The sequence below is a fragment of the Carassius gibelio genome, chromosome A13 (assembly GCF_023724105.1).
Source record: "Carassius gibelio isolate Cgi1373 ecotype wild population from Czech Republic chromosome A13, carGib1.2-hapl.c, whole genome shotgun sequence".
NCBI lineage: Eukaryota > Metazoa > Chordata > Actinopteri > Cypriniformes > Cyprinidae > Carassius > Carassius gibelio.
In genome coordinates, this window is record NC_068383.1 from 19,979,666 (window position 1) to 20,002,257 (window position 22,592).

The 22,592-nt window shown below is 39.4% G+C and overlaps 1 protein-coding gene across 4 annotated transcripts in view; it reads left to right on the forward strand.

Moving 5' to 3' along the window:
• LOC128026440 (Golgi-specific brefeldin A-resistance guanine nucleotide exchange factor 1) overlaps window positions 1-21,548 on the forward strand; it is an 80,630-nt gene extending 59,082 nt beyond the window's left edge. For 2 of the 4 annotated variants that reach the window (XM_052613601.1, XM_052613598.1), the window contains exons 12-40: window positions 48-259; window positions 348-446; window positions 530-724; window positions 1,161-1,353; window positions 1,472-1,612; window positions 1,709-1,797; window positions 1,898-2,100; window positions 3,153-3,276; window positions 3,987-4,112; window positions 6,884-6,966; window positions 7,899-8,135; window positions 8,266-8,359; window positions 8,453-8,629; window positions 8,742-8,806; window positions 11,198-11,315; window positions 11,448-11,519; window positions 11,647-11,741; window positions 11,856-12,009; window positions 12,188-12,413; window positions 12,537-12,685; window positions 12,831-13,080; window positions 14,600-14,802; window positions 16,383-16,533; window positions 16,652-16,782; window positions 16,892-16,993; window positions 17,072-17,185; window positions 17,815-17,992; window positions 18,801-18,965; window positions 19,837-21,548. In XM_052613601.1, the coding sequence (XP_052469561.1) occupies window positions 48-259; window positions 348-446; window positions 530-724; window positions 1,161-1,353; window positions 1,472-1,612; window positions 1,709-1,797; window positions 1,898-2,100; window positions 3,153-3,276; window positions 3,987-4,112; window positions 6,884-6,966; window positions 7,899-8,135; window positions 8,266-8,359; window positions 8,453-8,629; window positions 8,742-8,806; window positions 11,198-11,315; window positions 11,448-11,519; window positions 11,647-11,741; window positions 11,856-12,009; window positions 12,188-12,413; window positions 12,537-12,685; window positions 12,831-13,080; window positions 14,600-14,802; window positions 16,383-16,533; window positions 16,652-16,782; window positions 16,892-16,993; window positions 17,072-17,185; window positions 17,815-17,992; window positions 18,801-18,965; window positions 19,837-20,072 (4,382 nt within the window). In that variant the 3' untranslated portion in view covers window positions 20,073-21,548. The remainder of the gene's footprint in view (window positions 1-47; window positions 260-347; window positions 447-529; window positions 725-1,160; window positions 1,354-1,471; window positions 1,613-1,708; window positions 1,798-1,897; window positions 2,101-3,152; window positions 3,277-3,986; window positions 4,113-6,883; window positions 6,967-7,898; window positions 8,136-8,265; window positions 8,360-8,452; window positions 8,630-8,741; window positions 8,807-11,197; window positions 11,316-11,447; window positions 11,520-11,646; window positions 11,742-11,855; window positions 12,010-12,187; window positions 12,414-12,536; window positions 12,686-12,830; window positions 13,081-14,599; window positions 14,803-16,382; window positions 16,534-16,651; window positions 16,783-16,891; window positions 16,994-17,071; window positions 17,186-17,814; window positions 17,993-18,800; window positions 18,966-19,836) is intronic. The other 2 variants (XM_052613599.1, XM_052613600.1) reach the window with 2 other exon arrangements.
• The last annotated feature ends 1,044 nt before the right edge of the window (window positions 21,549-22,592 follow it).

Here is a 22,592-nt window from a genome sequence, read left to right on the forward strand (position 1 = left end):
GACGTCAAAATGACTTCACACCAGTTCGTACCATTGTGTTTCTTCAGGTGCTGCTCTAATCCCATACGGTCTTCCGTGCCTGAGAGAGCTCTTCCGGTTCCTCATCTCTCTCACCAACCCACATGACCGCCATAACTCCGATGTGATGATTCACATGGGCCTCCAGCTGTTGAACGTGGCCCTAGAAGCCGCACACATCGCTCCCTATCAGTCATTGCTCTGTCTTGTCAAAGACGAGCTCTGTAGGCACCTCACACAGGTGAAACTTCCTTCTTCTCTAATCAAACTTATGTGTTTCTCAGATGTTTTCAGCCGTAATAAATATTCTCCGTGTGTATCTTTTGTAGTTGTTAGGTGTGGAACGAATGAACCTGTATGCTGCCTCCATACGCGTGTGCTTTCTTCTCTTTGAAAGCATGCGAGAACATCTCAAGTTTCAGCTTGAGGTACGTGACTGAATGATAATCTTTCTGTGGTGAGATATAAGCCCTCTCAGATTTAGGAAGCCATTCTTCGTATGTCTCCATAGATGTACCTGAAGAAGCTAATGGACATCATTACCTCAGAGAACCCTAAAATGGCCTATGAGATGAAGGAGATGGCTCTGGAGGCCATCGTGCAGCTCTGGAGAATCCCCAGCTTTGTCACAGAGCTCTACATAAATTATGACTGTGACTTTTACTGCTCCAACCTGTTTGAGGACCTCACCAAACTGCTCTCTAAGGTGAGCCACTCCAGTTGCAGATGTCCAGCTAGCAGGGACTAATGAGACAGGAATGGATCTGCAAAGCTAAATTAATTTACCCTTTAATAAATATTTTATATACTTTATAATGGACTGAAAATGCATTAACTGTGGAAATACGCTTGGTCAGTAAAATCTGTGTTAATTTAATATAATAGAAACTACAATTTTATGTAAAAAATTTCTGGCTTTTCAGATACTCATATGTAAACTGCATTATTCGGCTGATGATTATCAGCACATTTTTACAAGCATTAGTCCACACGCTTCAGCAAAAAACACTACACTGACATTTATATTTGTTTTTATTACCTTTATTATTTTTACAGGACAGGTTTTACCTCAAATAGAAATTCCTGAAGGGTTCTGACATTATTATGAAGTGATGTTGATTAGTTGTGTGTTTGTTCTGCAGAATGCCTTTCCAGTGTCCGGGCAGCTCTACACAACCCATCTCCTGTCACTCGAAGCCCTGCTGACAGTGATCGACAGCACAGAGGCTCATTGTCAGGCCAAAGTTCTCAACAGCGCTGCACAGCAGGACCAATCAGAATCCACGACAGTAGGAGGAGACAGCTCGGTCATTACAATCACTGATTCAACAACAGGTGGGCAGGATCAAGAGTCCCAGGATGGCAGACAGAATGAAGAAAACTAATTAAACTACAGTTAAGGATCTTGTTTCTCATAATAATGACCTCGTCGTCTTTCGTTCACTACATACAGAGGCTGGCAAATATGCACCCAGTTGTAATGGACAGAACGCTGTGGTGTCAGAGACCAGGACTGCATGTCCTCCCACCAGCGGTCATCTGATGGCAGAGAAGATGAGATTCGGTAGACAGGATCAGGAGGAGGCAGACACAGGTACTTTGACTGTTAAATGCACAAAGACAAAATACCTACTGATTTGCAATAAACCTTCGGGGATTTAGAATATTCAAATGCTGCTTTGTCTTCCAGCAGAGAAGAAGAGCTTGAAGAAGCCTCACCGTTTCACCAGCTGTCTTCCAGACTCTCAGGAACTTTTAGAGATCAAGAGCAAGAAGAAGGTGAGCCGTTCATGTGCAGTTATTTGCTTTTCACATTCATGATTATTAAGACCTTTTAAATTTGTATTGAAATGAAAATTTTCCCCCTTTATATTCAAAGCTTCTTATCACGGGCACAGAGCAGTTCAATCAGAAGCCCAAGAAGGGCATTCAGATCCTGCAGGAGAAAGGCCTGCTCAGCAGCCCCATGGACAATAATGAAGTGGCCCAGTGGCTGAGAGAAAACCCCCGGCTGGACAAGAAGATGATCGGAGAGTTTATCAGTGACCGCAGGAACACTGACCTGCTCGACAGTTTTGTCAAGTAAACCTCCTTTTTATTGCATTTTTTTTTTGGTACGAGCGTCAGAGCATTAGTTGGGAGATGTTTTGGTTAAATCTTATGAAAATAGTGAAGAAATGTTAAGGTCATATTTCACACCTGAAGAAAAAAAAAAAGAATATTCTGTTTGAAAGCAGTGCAACCCATTTTAGGATTACTTTTAAGAAAAAAAGTATTTTGCTCCCATTTCTGGAGCAAAATACAAAAAATATAATGTGGAATAAAATGTGGAATAAGTACTCTATTACAGTATTGAGAATAACCACTGAAAATATCTCATGGATGATTTATTTAAAGTTATAGTTCACCAAAAAACTCACCCTCAAAAAACAAAAACACAGATATCTTCAAAACACAAATCAAATCAATCAATCAATCAACCTTTATTTATACAGCCCTTTACAACACTCAAAGTGAACCAAAGTGCTTTCCAGGAAATCTAAAATAAAAATAAAAACAATAAAAACAATAATGCCACAAAGGAAACACAAAATGCCACAACAACTGCTATAAATTAATGATCTGATAATTGCACTAAATTGTGCAAATGAAGGTATTAGTAATGAAACTTTAGAAATGTCTGTATCTCCACTGAAAGTCCATGCAACCACATTTTCAAGCTTCAAAAAGTTCATAAAGACAACTTAAACTTGAACCATATGAGTCAAGCAGTTCAATCCAGGTCTTCTGATCAGATCTTTTAATGTGATGAACAGATTTAATTTAGACTTATGGTAACATTGTAAGTGTATATATCTCTGTGTAAATACAAATGTTTTAAAAACACTTTATGGTCCTAAAAAATAGAATAACAACTAGTTATTACAGGGTTAAGGTGAGTCAGTAGGAGCATTAACTAAAGTAGTTGAAATGGTTGTGGTGTTAACATTCGTCAACATCAACTTGTTTGAGTCTAATACCTGAAAATTGGATGTTATTCTCACTTATGATTACTATCTGGCTCAAAGTGACTGTCAATATGGAGTTTGAGGTAATTATACCTTACGTTAAGGCCATCTCTTTCTCTTCCTCAGCACATTCACCTTCCAGGGCCTGCGCATAGACGAGGCGCTCCGCTTGTATCTGGAGGCATTCCGTCTTCCTGGCGAAGCGCCTGTCATTCATCGGCTCTTGGAAACCTTCACCGACAACTGGCAAGTAAGTCAGCTGCCACACACACACACACACAGGCACGGACTGGCAAGGACTGACATGAATACATATACACTCGAGCGGGAACACACACATATACTCTTTAAATAGACTGTAGGTTCGCTGCTGTCAGACATGAGCATTCTTACAGTTCTTCCATTACCACACTCCAAGGCAATCCTGGCCACCAACTGGCCCCATCATCAGATAATTAGGGACCGTGGATCAGCGGTTCGCGCAGGATCAAGGACAGGGTCATTAGTCACACAGGTAATCAGGGAAGAGGAAAATGTTGCACTGGGAAGTGAGAGACATCCATCTGGCCTGCAGAAAGCAGCGCAGGCGATCCGAGGACATTTAGAACATGCTCACTTACTGCATTTTAAAGCCGGCTCTCTGTGTGTGACCTGGAAAGTATTTGTGGAAATGTCTTTTCTTAGGCGCCATTCTCAGTCGCTACGAATGAGCTCATGTGATTATGCCACACAGACATGGGGGTTGTGTCCTCCCTGAGGCAGCAATGTAGCGAAACTGGAATGGATTCGGTGTCTGACATTTACACTAGTAGGAGATCCCGTAGGAATTACTGTGCCGTTTTATATTTTTCTAGTGCTCAATGATCTTCAAACTGCACACTGAGTGTACATATTAGGTGATTTAATGATGCTATTCTTGTGCTCTCGGTCAATTGTATGGCCTTGTTCTCTTGTGTGCAGCAAGTGAACGGTAATCCCTTCCAGTCAAACGACGCTGGCTTCGCCCTGGCTTATGCAGTCATCATGCTCAACACCGATCAGCACAACCATAACGTTCGAAAGCAGAACATCCCCATGACGTTGGAGGTAAGCCACAAATGTTCCTGTAAATGACGGGAACACCCAAAAGTCATTCACATGTTCAGGGCCACAAATGCAATCCCTCTCTGAGAGATTAGATTCAGCTCTATGACTTAACAGTAGAAGAAAAGTGTTTGACTTATCAGTGGCCTCAATTTAATGCAGTTATGAGATCATGTGAAAAAAGATGTCAGCCACAGCAGTCACACATTTACAAATGTATTATTAACAACTTCACTTGCATCATAGGTTTACAATCTTTGCCTTGGTTGTCGTATATTACACTTAGCCATGTTTTTCTGTCATGCTGTATCAAAACTGAAGTCCTCAGATTCTCAATTGTATAACAGATACAATGTTAAGAGTAGGGATTTCACTTTTGTGAAAAAATTATTTTAGATTTTTAAGACATAAGTGTTCATTGAATCGATTGTAAAATCGATTTTCCATGTCAAAAAAACCCCCCGACATTTTCATTTTCAACGCCAAATAACGCACGAACGTAAAGCGAGCACTGGAAACGCACAAGTCAGCAATATTTCTTATTTATTGGCATGACGTTTCTTGCAGAATAAACAGCAACAGGAGTGCAACATTCTCGAAAAAAAATATATGCAGAGTGGACTGCTGCCATAACATAAATGATAAACATAAATGAAAAACATTACTGCAGGCTTCAACACGGCTGCATTTATGATTTAGGCAATTAAAAAATCTCCACATTTATTTACCTAATCATTTCAAACAACTGTTCTTTAAATGGACTTACTTGAAGTTGGGAGCAGGCCATGTGTGTTTTTTATTGAACGTAACCTACACTTAGGCTAGGCGGCACTAGGCTGGCATAATGAAATGCGCAAAAAGGCTAGACCCATTACAAACTATTGGACAGGTAAACAAGTAGATCAAAATTTTTGGGGTCCAGAGCAGAGCGTTTTTTATTCACTATATGTCCAGCTATTGAGAAGATGCGCTTCAACCACACTGATGTCCCAGGGACAACTACTTCATTGCCAGCTGTGCAAGGTGGGGATATTTCGTACTGCCAATCTTCCACCACAAAAGCGGGTCACTGTCAGCTAGCAATGGTGGCTCCTTTTCATAATTCATCATGCCGTTGTCCTCCATTTTCTTTGCAAAACACTAGATGCAGCGATTGAAACCGTGAAACTACAGGCGTGTTAATTTGCTGGGTATTTTCTGTCTAGCTTTCGCAACGCCTACTGCAATTTCGGAATTCTTCATTTTCTTTTTCTGTTTGTTTGTGAGTTTTGTTACATCTATATATTTTTTAATTCTTTTAAAATTAATAGTGTACATATTTGGTTAAAATCGAATTTTTTGGGTTGCTCCGATCGGTTGTGCAATCGATTTTCGAACGAAACGTGACAGTCCTAGTTAAGAGATACAATACAAAACTATTGGTACATCTGACAGACCCAATAAAAAGTCAGATTTTATTATAATTACCTAAATGTGAAAATATCTATATACACCTCTGTTTAAATGTTTGGGGATCAGAAAAGGCAGTAAAGAATTATGAAAACAATGTTATAAAAGATTCCTATTTTAAATGCTATTCTTTTGAACTTTCTATTCATCAAAGGATTTTGAAAAAAAATTGGATCACAGTTTCCACAATAATATCAAGAAGCACAACCGTTTTCAAATATGGATAATGTTAAATTTTCTTGAGCAGCAAATCATATTACAATTATTTCTGAAAGATCATGTGACACTGATATCGATATATACGATATGTCAAAATCCATATCGTGTTTAAAAAAATCTCGATATATTTTAAATATCGTCCACCCCTAATGTGTAGTTTAGGAATGATATTACATTAGTATAAGATAAAAATTCAAAGTCAAGTTAACTTTATTTATATAGCGCTTTTAACCATACAGCTTGTGACAAAGCATCTGAACAGCATTAAATAGGAAAATAGTGTGTCAATAAAGCATAAAAGCAGTTCAGTGATGTCATCATCCAGCTCAGATCGGTTTAAATAGTATCTGTGCAATCAAGTCAACAGTAACGACTATCAACTATATATTCCTGTGATTAAGTAATCAGTATAGAATAACTGTAATGATAATAATCAAAATGAAAAAAAATATGGAAATATGCTTGATTTTTGCCTTCATGGTTCGAAAAATAGGCTGAAACCACAGGCAATAAAATGAATAATTTCTCAGATTCGTGGCTGATGGCATCTTTTCATTGGTGCCCACGGACACCTCGAGTTTTCCATGCATTAGCACCAGCTCCATTTAAACAGATGATCACACAGATCTTCCTGCTAAAAGCACTGGTGTTGTAAAGGAATACAAGGAGCAGTGGGATTTTGGCAGACGGTGTGTCCAGCTGTCTTGTCTCTGTGTCAGCTAGCGTGTGTGTGTGTCTGCTCCAGCTCTCCAGTCCTGGAAAGTCCCTGTGTTTACTCCTGTGTTTATTTCTCTTTCTGTTGATCCCTCTCTCGTGGGGGAGCTCCGGTTTCCCTTGCTTTACCTGCCATTAAGAAAGTATGCAGTAAAAGAGTGGCCTAACGCCATCACTCAGCAGCGGACGTCAGTGTGTTTATTTGAGCTGAGGTTGGCCTTAGACCAGCCTGCTTAACACTAACACCTATTAAGTGTCACCAGCAGTAATAAACCCAGACCAATTATTGGATTTGAAAGGTGATAGTCGGAGGATGTCGCTGTAATTGGATGGAATGAAAGCATTTTAATCAGTTTCCTCCTCCTGTTTGTTGTTTTGTTTTATTTTCCCAGCAATTCAAGAAGAATCTCAAAGGTGTGAATGGAGGAAATGACTTTGATCAAGACATGCTGGAAGACATCTACAATGCAATCAAGTTAGTTATTTCCTTTAGTGCTCATGTATAGTTTTCATTTTCTCTTACTCGCTGGACACTTGTTAAATATATATGTATATAATGTAAATTGATAGTATGAATGCACTCTAAGTCGCTTAGGATAAAAGCGCCTGCTAAATGCATTAATTTAATATATATTATTATTATTATTATTATTTTTACAGAATTTAATTTGTTTTGTAATAATCTTGGACAGATCAAATTTTATTGGGTTAAAAATTATAAACCTTAGTTATGCCATTGTCAGCATGAGTTTGGGTTAATTTATAGCTATATAATTTCTAACTATTGTTACAAACTAATATTACTTTATTTACTGCTAATTTGCCTTTAAGACATTATACACTACCTTTTAAAAGATTTTTTGAAAGAGTTATCTTTCGCTCACCATGGCTGCATATATTTGATAAAGTACAATAAAATCAGTAATATTGTGAAATATTACAATTTAAAATAACTGATTTAGATTATAATATATTGTAAAATTTTCCTTTTGGAAAGCAGAATTTCATCAGCCATTACTCCATTCTTCAGTCTTCAGAAATCATTCAGATGTAAGAAGGAATGAACTGTAGATCAGCAATGTTAAAAACTGTTGTTTTGTACAAACCATGTTTTTTTTAGGATTCTTTTAGAAAGAGAAAGTTCAAAAGAACAGCATTTATAAAAAAAAAAAAAAAGAATTTGTAACAATGTAAAATCTTTACTTTCATGTTTGATCAATTTACTGCATCCTATTTCAAGTGCATATAAGTACAAATCTAAACATCTAAAAAGCCATTTTTGTTGAGCTCTGATGTTTATTATAAACCTCATGTCTCTGGTCTTTAAGTGTGTGTGTGTGTGTGTGTATAATGATGTAAACAATGGCTCATATGAGATGAGCTGAGATAATGAATGTGGTCCTGCAGGAACGAGGAGATTGTGATGCCTGATGAGCAGACGGGGCTGGTGAAGGAGAACTATGTGTGGAGTGTTCTGCTGCACAGAGGAGCCTCGTCTGAAGGGATGTTCCTGCATGTGCCTGACAGCAGTTACGACCGCGACCTCTTCACCATGACCTGGGGACCCACCATTGCTGCCCTCTCCTACGTTTTTGACAAGAGCCTAGATGACAATATCATTCAGAAGGCCATTGCTGGGTTCAGGTAAAACCTGTAGATTGGTAGACCGGTTTTGCATAGAGCCTTTAAATCCGTTAGTGTGCTTAATGATTGCCAGAGGTTTGTTTCTACAAAAAATTGAAAATTTATCATGACTTCTTTTGCTTTCTTTCAGGAAATGTGCCATGATCTCTGCACATTATGGCTTCAGTGATGTCTTTGATAACTTAATCATTTCACTCTGCAAGTTTACTACTCTCAGCTCTGAGGTAAGACCTGGAGCATCCTGACCAGATACATTCAGTTCCCTGCAGCAGCTGTAGGTCATGAGGGTCAGATCTGACTGGGATTTGTGTCTTTAGTCTGTAGAGAACCTGCCCACTGTGTTTGGCAGTAACAGGAAGGCTCAGATTGCTGCCAAGACCGTGTTCAGCCTGGCCCATCGGCATGGTGACATTTTACGAGAGGGATGGAAGAACATCATGGACTCCATGTTGCAGCTTTTCAGGGCTGAGCTCTTACCAAAGTCCATGGTTGAGGTGAGATGGGAGTGCCAACATATCACTTGAAATCTTTTAACAAACACTTGCATACTTAGGAGAATAGTGCCACCTATTGTCACTTTTGACAGTATGACCTTCTTGTTGAAAGGTTGAGGACTTTTTGGACCCAAATGAGAAGATTTCCTTACAACGTGAAGAGACACCATCAAACAGGTATATTGAAGATTATATTTGAAAGTACTTCAGCTTTATATATATATATATATATATATATATATATATATATATATATATATATTAGGGGTGTAACGGTTCACAAAATTCACGGTTCGGTTCGATACGATACACTGATGTCTCGGTTCGGTTCGGTACGTTTTAGATATGGCAAAATGTAAAAACATCTCAACTTTTCAGAAAGCCGCAAGCGCACCGTGGGTCATGTGACAAGAACTAACCAATCAGCTTCATCCTTTCCCGTAACAATGTTGGAATCTCAGCCAAGATGAAGGAACAGCTGATCATAGTTGTATATGGATTGCAATTGTGAAATAAATTTAGTAGCAGAGCTACTGCAAGCGATTTTTAGAGCTGCAAATCCATTTATCCTTTGCTGAAATTTCCGCGTCTCATGGACAGAGCACGTCATTGTTGCTTCGCAAAGACAGACGCCTCATGAGCGGTTCTGCCAGAGCGCTTTGGAAAGGAGGAGAAAGCGTCGTGACTAGCGTTTTCCACGTGTTTTTAGGCGCGATATGTGAATGGCCCCTAAGGCGCTCGCTCAGTCAGCACGCGCTGAAGGCTCGTTGCAAAATGTCTAATGCATTTAACAGACCAGAAATAGAAGATCCTCCAATAACCAACAGGTCTGGTGTTTGGGTGCACTTTGGATTCCCTGTAAGCTATAATGGTGATGGCAGAATGAATGGTGAATAGTAAGGTCTCATATCCACGGCTATAATGTAAATGAAGCCTACCAATCGCCGTTTTGATGTCTTTTGCCCTGTTTGAAATCCGTTGGAAATGTCGGTCTAAATGCTGCGGGGATAGTTTGTTGCGTGTATGTTTCTCCTTTTTTTCGTCTTTTCCCAGATACTGACATAATAAGGTGATGTCGGCGTAAATGAGTTGATATGTTTCAAGTATTCCTGCTGGTGTTTTTTTTTTTTTTTTTTTTTATTCCCGCTGGTGTACCCTATTGTCATGTAGCAGATGCGACATACCGTTGTTTTTTTATCCACATAAATAATCGATTTTATTGATTAGTTGTTGCAGCTCTGTACGTGTGTGTGTGTGTGTGTGTGTGTGTGTATATATATATTAGGGGTGTAACGGTACGTGTACCGTACCGGACCTTTCCGGTACAGGGCTTTCAGTACGGTGCAAGTGTGTACCGAATGACTGAATGCAATATTTAGTGTGTGGGACATAGGTAAATTTTTGTGTTTCCAAACGAACATATTAAGTGGCGGAAGTCTCCGTGTTCAGCACAAATCCCGCCCTGCAGCTGATTCTAAGGCCGGTGACACACTGGCTGCGTGGCGTGAGCGATGAGCGTGGCGTTTCTGCTGCGTGTCAGTTGCGTGATGGCTGCTTCGCGTTTCCTGTGTCTTTACACACCGGAATCATGCCTGATGCGGCGCTTGCGCGCTGCTGTTATTGTAGGTGACATAGAGGGAGACCGCCGACAGACCAGGATCTTGTCTTCACGACAACAATATCTATACTTCATGTTGAGCATAAATATAAAGCCTACTGATAAAGGACACCGTCAACAGTATTGACGACAAAATAGACTATGTTTGAAAGGTGCAATATGCCAGTGTGTCACCGGCCTAAGGTTTTCAAAAGGCATCACGCAAGTGTGAACATCACTACAACTAGGAAAAAAACGATTGTAATTCAAACGCAGCTCCCGTCTGCATTTAAACAGACCTTTGCTCTTAATTCCGATCAGTCCAACACTATAACGAAATCTGAGCAGGTCTCAAAACTGAAACTGTGAATGTTGCACTTTACACTTTGGAAAAGTTAAATATATATATAAAATATGAGCAGGCCTACAAGCTGGGATTGGTAATGCTGCACTGTAATCATAGTTATTTATTTATATTTTTCATTATATTTTATTGTATGATATTGGTTTGAGCCTGAGAGTATTTTATTTAGTGGAGAACTTTGCAGCAGTATTTTATTTAATATTAATATTAAAAAAAATTTTACAGTAATAAACAACCTGCAGTTGAATGTTTGCATTTCTTTCCCTTTCTGTACCGAAAATGAGCCGAACCGTGACTTTAAAACCGAGGTGTGCACCGAACCGTGATTTTTGCGTACCGTTACACCCTTTATATATATATATAAGCGCACTATGTCTCTAATGAAATGTTTGATCTGCTTAATCAGGAAATCTGAATATTAATTAAACTCAAAAGATCTTGGCCAGTTGTGGAAAAGTTTTTAAAGCACATTTAAAGTCATTTGTCATTTTCAGCTCAATTAGATTTTTTTATGTCAATCTAAACCAGCTCTTTTTTGAGGTGCCTGAAGGTCCTGGACAAATTAGTTAAGTTAATCTTTTCTTTTCTACAATTGTACTTCTGTCAGGGGTGAGTCAGCTGTATTGAGTTTTGTGAGCTGGTTAACACTGAGTGAACAGTCCGGGCACCGAGGCCCCTCCACTGAGAACCAGGAGGCCAAACAAGCTGCCCTGCTCTGCATAAAGGTGCAGCACACACATTCACTCACAAAAGACATTGCTTTAAAAAGTCAGTCTGAATCATTACTCCATTTCCAAAAATATGCTGGCCTACCTGAATAACAGAATTTTCTCTCATTTCTTCTTTCTTCCCGTCAGCACTGTGACCCAGAAAAGCTGATTACTGAAAGCAAGTTTCTTCAACTGGAGTCTTTACAGGAGCTCATGAAGGTGTGCGGGCTATGTAATAAGATTGGGTGTATACCAGAATGAAACCATTTTCTTTTTTTTTCTTTTTTTTGGCGTGTTCCAGTATTACCGAAAGGTTTGTTTGTTATGTAATCTTTAATGTTTCCAGGCTCTAATCTCAGTGACCCCGGATGAGGAAACGTATGATGAAGAAGATTCAGCTTTTTGTCTTGAGATGCTGCTGCGAATTATTCTTGAAAACAGGTACTGCGCTCATTAACGCGTTGCATTGCGTCATTGAGAATTACTAGTCGATGTAGTCAGACTAAGATACAGCAGCTTGTAGGTTTCTATACAGAGATGTCTGTGTGTTTGCAGGGACAGAGTATCATGTGTTTGGCAAACGGTACGGGATCATCTGTACCAGTTGTGCGTCCATGCCAGTGAGAGCTGCTTCCTGGTGGAGAGAGCAGTGGTGGGATTGCTCAGACTCGCCATACGCTTATTGCGCAGAGAGGACATAGGCTCACAGGTACGCACACTTGACACATACAGTGCAAACTCTCACTTTGTGTAATATAAGTTGGCTGTGTTACAGTGCTGATGAATGCATGTTAACGACTAGTGTTGTGGAGGATAAAACTGTGAGAAGACGAGCAGGAAGTGAACCAAACAGACCGCTAAGCAGTTTCCTTCCTCTCCCTGCACAGGTTCTCCTCTCTCTTCGCTTGTTGTTGATGATGAAACCTTACGTCCTTATCAGAGTCAGTCGAGAGGTGGCCTATGGCTTGCATGAGCTGCTTAAAACCAATGCTGCCAACATCCACTGCACTGACGACTGGTACACGCTCTTTACACTTTTGGAGTGCATCGGGGCTGGGGTCAAACCTCCGGCTGCTCTACAGGTCACCGACATCAACCCAGACATCGACGCAGGTGATTCAGTCATTTCTACACATTTCCAACCATCTTATCTGTTAATGCACCTCAAGACGCAGTCAAGTGTGGCCTAAAGTACTTTTCCAGATGGGCTTATCTTGTGTTATCCCTTTGTTCCAGGTGCTCAGTCAGATAGCGAACTGAGTTTATATCATGAGAGCGAAGTTCGTCTTGATCGGGGATATACGTCCGACTCTGAGGTTTACACTGAGCACAGCAGATCCAGAATGCCTCGTTCAGCTACTGATGTGGATGTAGGCTGGCTAGTGGTAAGTGTTCGCATAATACCCCAGACAGGAAGTCTGTTTGAGACAGATCCGCCCTCACTAAGGGCAGTGTGTCTCCTATCATTATAATGAATGTTGATTTGGATAGACATGTCCCCAATATGATTTTTTTTTCTGTTTTTGGCAGGTGGGTAAAGAGGATTTGGATGGATCTAAGGCAGCAGGGACCCCAGCTTCAAAACCCTTGAGCCATCCTCTCGTTAACCAGTACAGTTTAACTCTTGGGCAGGACATGGGTTTGCATGACACCAAATCCCTGATCAAGTGTGTGGACTCTCTTTCCTTCATCGTACGCGATGCCGCCCATGTCACTCCAGAAAACTTTGAACTTTGTGTTAAAGCCATACGAGTGTTTGTGGAGGCGAGCCTTAATGGAGGTATGTATCTCTTATACAACAAAGTGCTTAGTGTCCGAAATTAACTGGGGCTTTGGGTGTGAAATGCCACTGAAATGAATAAGTCACAAAAGTTCAAGATACAAGATCAGAAATCCACCTGTATTAGTTTTTGTTAAATTCATAGCATGTTATAGTTAAGCAATGTCACACAAGAGTGTTGTTTTCCCAAAATATCAGCACAATTGCAATTCTTTATCTGAACAAATCGATGGAGTGAATGATTCGATGACCCATTCATAAAGACAAGACACTTGCTTCATTTGTGAATTGATCAGGCTTTTTAAACTAATTGATTGAAATAATGATTCAAAGACTCCCTTATTAAGCCAGTAACTCATTTCCACTTTATGGTGGTTTTAGTTTCATATTAAAAAATACCATCTCATAGCATTATTAATGCAACTTTAACTGCAGTCCAATGATGGCTTTTGTCGATACTGGTTTCATTTGATTGGTAACTGCCCTATAGTGTCCTATTTTTCTAATTCAGTTGTTAAAATAAGAGAATTTGACTACGGATGTTATATATTTAATACAGTTAGAAATGAAATAAAATGCCCTTCTGAAGGTGAAAATGCCCCCTGCTTATGCATGTTTTGTAAAATGGCAATTACTTGAATATTTTTTTTGCTGAATATGGTGAGTTCATTGACACAAATTAATTGTTAAATATCTGATGAATATGAATTATCATCTCCACATTACCACATGACACACAGCCATTGCTCCCGTTTGAATGCTGCCACATTAACTAAATATTCAGTGTTGCCAGAGTACAAGTCACATTTCATTTTAGGATGGGTTTCATTCCAAACAAATCTTTTGGAGGGCGTTTATTCAAACTTCATCTTGGAAGTTCGACTCCTTGGGGGATTAGAGTGTCTGCCTCTCTTCTGTGTCTTTGTAATTGGATGTGTCAGTGCCTGTAAGCTCTTTAGTGCTGTATCTGGAGCTGTGCTCCACTGGTGAGTCATTTAACTCGGGGGCAATTCATCTGTCTTGTGTGCCCTCTCTATTTATCCTTCACTCTTGTCTTTCAGTTGCTCTATCTAGGGTGGTCGGCGATCTACAGTAGGCTTAGTCAGGACTCTGTCAGCACTTTGTAGCTGTGCTCTGCCAATCGGCATGGCCTTTTCATGAGCTAGAGGCCTCTGTTTACATGGGAAGATACCTGCTGTCATCAGGGGCTTATATACTCACATTGAGGGCGGCAGATCAAAGTTTTGAGTTTTGAACATCTAATGGACGCAGTTCATGATAATGATATGATGGATATCTGCTCTATTCTCCTTTCACTGAAAACAGAGCACAATATTTTTGATTGCAATCCCAAAATTGACCAAGATTTTTCAGATAATCAACAAGTTAAAGGTTGAGAAGTTGGGCTGTCACATTGAGAAAAGCTTGACAGTCGTGAGAATGGGGCGGTGAGCACTTGAAAACTTAATTTGAGTTCCCTTGTTAGTCACTCTGTTGATTGTTTCCACGCCCTCCGCAGGCTACCGCGCCCACGAGAAGAGAAAGAGCCACAAATACGACTCCAAATCCAGCCGGCTCCGAAAGAAGCCGCGCGAGAAGGAAGGCACATCACGGAGAACCAAAGCGTCCAGTCAGCGGCCCACCCGTTCCCATAGCGACGATGAGGAAGACGAGGGCGTGCCGGCCAGTTACCACACGGTGTCTTTTCAGGTTAGTCTGGACGTAAGTATAACAGCCCTTTCCCTAATTCCTAAATCTGTCCATCATCATGCTTGCCGATCTGCTCTGGGGGATGGCTTTCTCATTTCACATTTAAAAAAACTCTACACTACAGCTGTATTCATGCTTTGCTTTGAGATTTGTTTAGTTAATACAAAAATGTAAGTTTTCAACACTTATAAAAGTACAATTTCACATTTCTTTACTAAGTTTTGATACCACAGCAAAAACGACAACGCTGTCAAGCAGAGCTTTATTTAAAAATGTTAATTATTAAAAATGTATAGTTAATTAATGATTAAAGGTATTTCACAATCAAGTCCACATTGATTGAAAGTAAATAGTAATATGTAGAAATAAATTAGTAGTTTTTAGGTCTTCAACAGCAGCATGAAGTATTCAAGTAAAGATTTAGAAACTGACATAAAAGTATTGACTGCATGATTATTGGATATTAATTATTAGATATTAATACAAATTTATCTGAATCTCACTGAGAAGCTCCCAGTGCATTAAGATTTTCTAGAAAATGTTTTGCCTCTAGGACTGTGTCTTTAGGACACACACACACACACACACACACACACACACACACACACACACACACACACACACACACACACACACACACACATATATATATAGGAGAGAGAGAGAGAGAGAGAATGTTTTGCTTAAAGAAAATCAAGCCTATTTTTGTGAGAATATTTTCTTTTCTTTTTTTTCTTGACTACTTTTCACTTCTCCATCTAATTCTTAGTTGATTACTTTAAGATTAGATTTAGAACATTGATTTTTTTGTATTATTATTGAAGTAATGCAGAAAACAAATAAATATTTATAAATAATGGCACAGCTGATTTGTATGGCTACCTAACTGAGCGTCAGCAAAGACTAGTCGATTAGCTGCTGGTCCTATAGTTTGCGCAACAGGATAAGAAATCTTTGAAGTCAACATTTACACTTCGTTTCCAGAGTTAACGTGACAAATGCATAACACAAAAGCGCTCTACAAGACACGTGTGATTATATAATCTGAATGCCTGAAATTGAATGGGAGAATGCATGTATTAAACAGCTTATTGTACAGGTAAATTAATTGATGTTCTAATCTAATGTGCTGCTGCACTGTAACACACACACATAGGCTACAGACAGAAGCTCGTTCATCACGCGCAGATCACATGGACACATTCAGTAGCATTCTGTTCTGTGATTTCTCAATAATATAGCTTAGAAGCTGAAAAGTTCTAGCATATATTTCTTATTTACTAAAACCCACTGCTTAACTTTTAGTAGAGAGACACTGCCAGGTAGAATTAATTCACATGCAATCGGCCTCTCGCTAATGCATTCATATAAATGCAATCTTTACTGTGATCATTTATCTGTATCTGATCTAGAACGAGCATGAGCGGTAATCTGTGAAAAACATCTGTCATGTCTCAGTAGTGGTTGTATTGCAATTTATATTGTCTCCATTAATAAGATGAAAGTGAGTCTGTTAGAAAAGCAAAGTGTATGTTTGTGTGTGTGTGTGTGTGTGTTTAGTGATTATTAAAACAGCCTGTTTGTCCATATAGTTGTTAGACCTGATGCACACACTGCACACTCGAGCAGCCGGCATCTACAGCTCTTGGGCAGAGGAACAGCGCCATCTAGAGGATGCTGGCAGAAAAATCCAGGCGGATTCTCAAACACTGTGGTCCAGCTGCTGGTGTCCACTTCTTCAAGGTCAGACAAGCCAAAACACATATGCTCACAATATTGAGGTTTTGTTGTATTATCTGATGTCTTTTTGAATGTATGATGCTGAGCGATGCTTTGTAATGTATGTGTTTCGGCCTTGTAGGGATGGCATGGTTGTGCTGTGATGCACGGAGGCAAGTCCGGATGCAAGCTCTCACCTACCTACAGAGGGCACTTCTTGTACACGATCTACAAACTCTGGATGCAGTGGAGTGGGAGTCCTGCTTCAACAAGGTGAACTAGTTCTGTTTGGCTATTTAGTTGAACATGAATATTTAGTTTTGGGAAAAGGTTCTTCTGTACATAGAACTGAGAAATGGTGGTAATGTCCGTCTGTCTTCAGGTCCTGTTTCCTTTGCTGACCAAACTCCTAGACAACATCAGTCCAGCTGATGTGGGAGGCATGGAGGAGACCAGGATGAGGGCCTGTACACTGCTTTCTAAGGTCTGGTATAGGACTCATTTATCCTAATAACTTAAATCTGAATTCATTTCATTTATTGACATTTTTTGACCTCCTCAGGTGTTCCTGCAGCATCTCTCTCCACTGCTTTCTCTGCCCACGTTTGCTGCCCTCTGGCTCACCATTTTAGACTTCATGGACAAGTACATGCACGCTGGCTCCAGCGATCTTCTGGTAAGATGCTCTCAGATGAGTATGAGAATCACCTGTATTGACCTCAACATGATCTCATCATTTTACCCTCATGTTGTTCCTGAAGTATAATATTAACAACAATTAAAATTGCAATGTGTTCCTCAGACAAAGGTATCGTATCGACTGCAGAAGACTTGGAAAATAGTGTAGAAGTCACAGGGACTCATTTTATGTCGAGCTAAGGGAGTGAAATATATCTAAGGATAAAATTGTTGTATCTGTTTTATTGTTTTTGAGTGTCATCTGTTTGTACATTAGATCTGTGCTTTAGGTTTTAAAGTGACAGCAGCCCAATATACTTGTTATCTGTCATTTAATATTAATCAAGCAACAAAAGACAAAAAAACAAAACAAAAAAACCCTTCACTGCTCTTGAATGAAGAGCTTTTGTATCTAATTGGTGGATAATTCAGTGAAGGCTGCAGTGTAGTGTACAGATTTATTTTTTTTGCTTGAATACTTGGCGATATTTTGCCATAACCCACTCCTAGAAATGATGTTCAAAGATTTACAGCAAAAAAAAACCCCCAAAAAACAAATTATTAAATTCTGAGCACTGTTGAATTTTGAATTTTTTTAAATTGAGCGTGTTTGACTTTGGTGCACAGCTGGAGGCCATCCCTGAGTCTCTGAAGAACATGCTGCTGGTGATGGACACAGCAGGGATCTTTCACAGCGCTGACTCCCGTACAGGCTACTCAGACTTGTGGGAAATCACCTGGGAGAGAATTGACTGTTTCCTGCCCCGTCTGAAGGAAGAGCTCTTCAAACAGGCTGTCATTCCAGGTACTGAGCTCCCGATAGCTGTGTTTCCACTTTCAGGCCAGAAGCGAGCGTTCTAGTGCATGCAAGTCACTACTGGGGCTTGATCGGGCCTAGTCAGGGCTTCCTCAGCACCAACAGCCCGGGATTTTCAGCCCTCTGAAAGGATGACAGAGGGAAGACAGCACTCAAACATCCTCGCATTACATAAATAGTGGAAAATTAAAATTATGCTCATTCTTTCTAAAGTAATTTGACGTAAACATATAAGGGTATGTCAGTATTTTTCTGTTGTGTTATGCGCGTATGCCTTTGGACTTAAAAGCCCTAATCGAGTCGCTTTGTGCATTCCTGTCATCACAAATAGTACTGAAGACTGTGTCTGTTCTCTATTTATGTGAAATAATGATAAATATTTGTTGGATTTAGCTTCACATATGTGCACTCCTGACACAAATTAATAAATAAATTTTTTTTAATCGTAAATCATTGGTATATAAAGTATTGAGGCTGGAGTGTTTATGTAAAGACCAACTGCCCGCTTCTGAAAAGTTTGTTTTTTGCGACATAGTTTTCCTACATTTTCCCCTCACTGGTGAAATGCTGAGGTTGTGTGACATTCTCTTCAGGGAGGCGTGTTAAAGGCAGGTTTTACAGTAGTGCTGGTCTGACAGTGGAAACACAGCTTGATTTTGGCCTTGGTCCCCTCGCTGGTTGTTCGCCCTGGCTCGCACTGGCCTGACAGTGAAAAGCGGCTAATCACAACCATGTACAACATACAGTAGATATGGATTTGGTTAGCTGATATCTTCTGTTTTTTGTTTTTGTACAGAACCTGTATGTAATGTTCCTGTGGAGCCTGTCCCGCCGCCTGCTGCTGTTACTCCCGCCTCTCCCCCTGTGCCAGCCCCCTCACCAGTGCCAGCTGCCCCCGCAGAGCCAAACATCCACAGCAGACCTGCATCTCCTCAGGATATGCCCACACCTAGTGCCAACGGTGATCATAAGCATTATTTAGACACATGGGTATGGTGTCGAATTGGAATGGGTGGTATAGTGTTTACTATGGTAATAGTTCACATTACTGGTTAAAGGTTTTGGGGTTGATAAGATTTCTGTAATGCTTGCCGAGGCTGCATTTATTTGATCAAAAATACAGTAATATTGTGTAATATTATTAAAATTTAAAATAAATGTTTTAATTTTGAACATATTAAGAAATGTAATTTATTCCTGTGACGCAAAGCTGAAATTACTCCAGTCTTCAGTTTTATACATTTCAGAAATCATTCTGAACTCAAATCTTAATTATTATAAATTATTATTTGTGCTCAATGGTCAATAATGGTTCTTGTTATTATGGGTGTTATTTATATCAATTATTTATATACATATTTTTTAATGATAAATATTACGTTTTTTTTTTTACAGCTTATTTTATTTATTCAGCTTTCAGATGATGTATAAATCTCAATTTTGATGAATGTCATACATTATCGAATGTGTATATATATATTCATACACAGATTCATACATGTATAGTGTGTGAATGAGAGAGTAGAAATGTGTGTATGTGAAAGAAGAATGCAAGTGTGTGAGAGTGCCAGAATTAATCATGGCTTGTACAGCCCCTCGTGTCTGTGTGTGTGTGTGTGTGTGTGTGTGTGTGTGAGAAATATTTGGCATTTTTCTATGATTTTTCTTATTAATTAAAAATTCAAAAGAACAGCTTTTATTTGGAAATAAATATTTTGTAATTTTAAAAAACGTTTAGAAATGTTTTAACTTTATAAACAATATTGTATATCATCTTTTGATTATTTTGAGTTATTGTCAAAATGGTCAACTCTTCTATTTCTTCTGTGCAGGAACAGACAGATCATCTCCAGTTCCTCCCTCAAAACCACCGATGCCCACTCCAGCGAAGACGAGTCCTCCTGAGTCCCCGCCGCGTCCTCTGGGCCAGTCTCCACTCATCCTGCAGCCGCTCGCCTCTCCTCTGCAAGTGGGCGTCTCCCCGATGTCCCTGCCAATCATTCTGAACCCGGCTCTCATAGAGGCTACCTCACCAGTGCCCCTGCTGCCCCGCCCCTCCAACGACTGACCCGCCCCTCAAACATAAGCCCAAAAAAGTGCCGCCACGTCTGAGGGAGAAACAGTGGAAGCAGCATCTGATGTGACTGTTCTCCTGCACGTGTGCACTCGCTGTAGCCCACACTATTAAATTATGTAACAGCAGGACCTGGAATAAGAGTGCATGGAGGACATCGACATGCATGGTTGCCTTTCCTCATTTCAGACATCAAAGCAACTCCCAAACTGCTCAGACTCGAATGTGCCTCTGTTAAGAGATGTTTCATACTGTAGATGATCCTATTTATTCAAAACAGGAGGTACCACGCTGGAGGACAGTTCATTATAGACAAGACTAGATCAGAGCTCCCGTCAGAGCAGATTTTAATACATCAATACTCAGTTGTTACTCTTGAGATTTACTCAGGCAGTGATCACTTTAATTATAAAGTTTCACCGTAAATTGCTCCATAGGAAACGAAAAAGATGTAGCCACGTAAAATGTTTGCCATTCATGGTTCATTTGAAAATTGAAAGCATAGTTCACCCAAAAAACTAAATTCTATTATTATTTACTCACCCTCATGCCATTCCAAAATCTGTATGAATTTCTTTCTTCTATAGAAATGTTGTAGAACTTCTGGTGGAAATCGCCCATTGATTTTCTATTGTATGGACCAGGGTTTTTCTTTAAATATCTTTGATGAAAGAATGTCATACAGGTATGGAACAACATGAGGGTGAGTAAATGATTACCGAATGTTCATTTTTGGGTAAACTCTACATTTGTTCTTTTGGTTAAAAACAATAAAATCTGGCTTATAATGACGCCACATAATTCATTATCCTGCATCTCTACGACATTCCAGACACCTCACTGATGTTTCTCAACTAAACAAACCAGCTGTGTGTCAGCATTTGTTTTATTTTGATGGGTATTTTTATCCGCGAGTTGTCTTAAAGAGAGCTGGTTTTGTTTCTCACGTTTATGTTGTTTTGCTGAGGCACATCTGCTCTTTGAAGCTTACCCTTTCAAGAATTTCTCCTGGACAATAGATCATTTCTTCCAAATAAATGTTTCATCAGTTGTATCCCTTTATTGTCTTGATCTCGGCTCTGGAAGTCCACGGATCACTTCTATGAGCCACTTGGTATGAATTAATGAATGCTTCGTGAGAAGTCGAATCTTAAAAATCCACTAATAAAAATATAATAACTCTAACCTGCACCTCCGCTTCCATCAGCCAAGAGCTCAAGAGCTTCAAGTGATCAGCGTATATGACCCTGAGACTCATGCTATGTTTGGATCAGTACAGAGACTGTAGGTTCTTTAAGGAATGATACTGTAATTTATTGTATATCGTCCATGCCGTGACTGCAGATCAGTGATCACACCTTCACAAACCTAAGAGGTGGCCGAAGACAGAAATAGGTTTGATAGAGATATATATATGAATAAAAGTTCATGTACTTTTTACAATGTAATAAATATATGGTAAAATATAAAGTGTCATTGTTTTTCTCTTTGCATGTCATTTATGTTTTAATACATTTCCACCTTTGCTTATAACTGTTGTCGGGCCTTTCTGGAGTGAAACTATTAAAACTTCCTCCTAGCCTTATCTTAAGTCTTGCAGGATAAAACATACAATGTTTTGTAAAGGAAAATATTTAATTGGATGAGTGAAACAATACAAAAATGGTTAATAAAACATTGCAACAACCTTCTGAACTTTTGGTATTTATAATCTCTGCAGAGGAGTTGACCCTCTTTGGGTGTAGCATACTGTAGAAAAGAGGAAACATTGAGACAAAATTACAGTGTAAATAGTTTTGACATTAAATTAGTTTTACACAATATAAATAATTAGTCTTAACTGGTTTTGCGCATGATGTATATTGTGCATAATGATATACTCTTTGCTAGATTTGACTAAACATAACTATTGAAAAGGCCCACTGTTGCACAGGGAAAGATACACATCATACCTCATAACACACGCTGACGTTTTGTGGGGAATTAATCACTAGAGATACTGCTAGAGAAACCACTTACCCCGATACACCAGTAAAGGACGATGTCTTGATTTCTGTAAAATTGCATGGAAAGAAAAATGAAACTGGGGAGAAAGAATGCCTGGGCTGGGCTGTTTTTGAAATATCCATACGAAGACTAGCTTCGTTTCAGCCTGATATTGTACGAAATGACATCATATCAGTTCGTTGTTCGATTTCGTTTGAAGTCTACTAAGTCTTAACTGCTGGTCATTGACGTATGAAAGGTCTACAAGCCACCAGTTCTCACGACCAGCAGTTTCAGCTTTATATATGTCCATGGAATTTCCTGGATTCCTGTATATGTCCGTGCACACCGGAGTATGTGGGTGTTTCTGGAAGTGTGCTGTTCTGTGTAACTTGGCTTGGGTAATTTCCACATACAGGTGCCAGTCATATAATTAGAATATCATCAAAACGTTGATTTTATTTCACGGATTCCATTCAAAAAGTGAAACTTGTATATTATATTCATTCATTACACACAGACTGATAT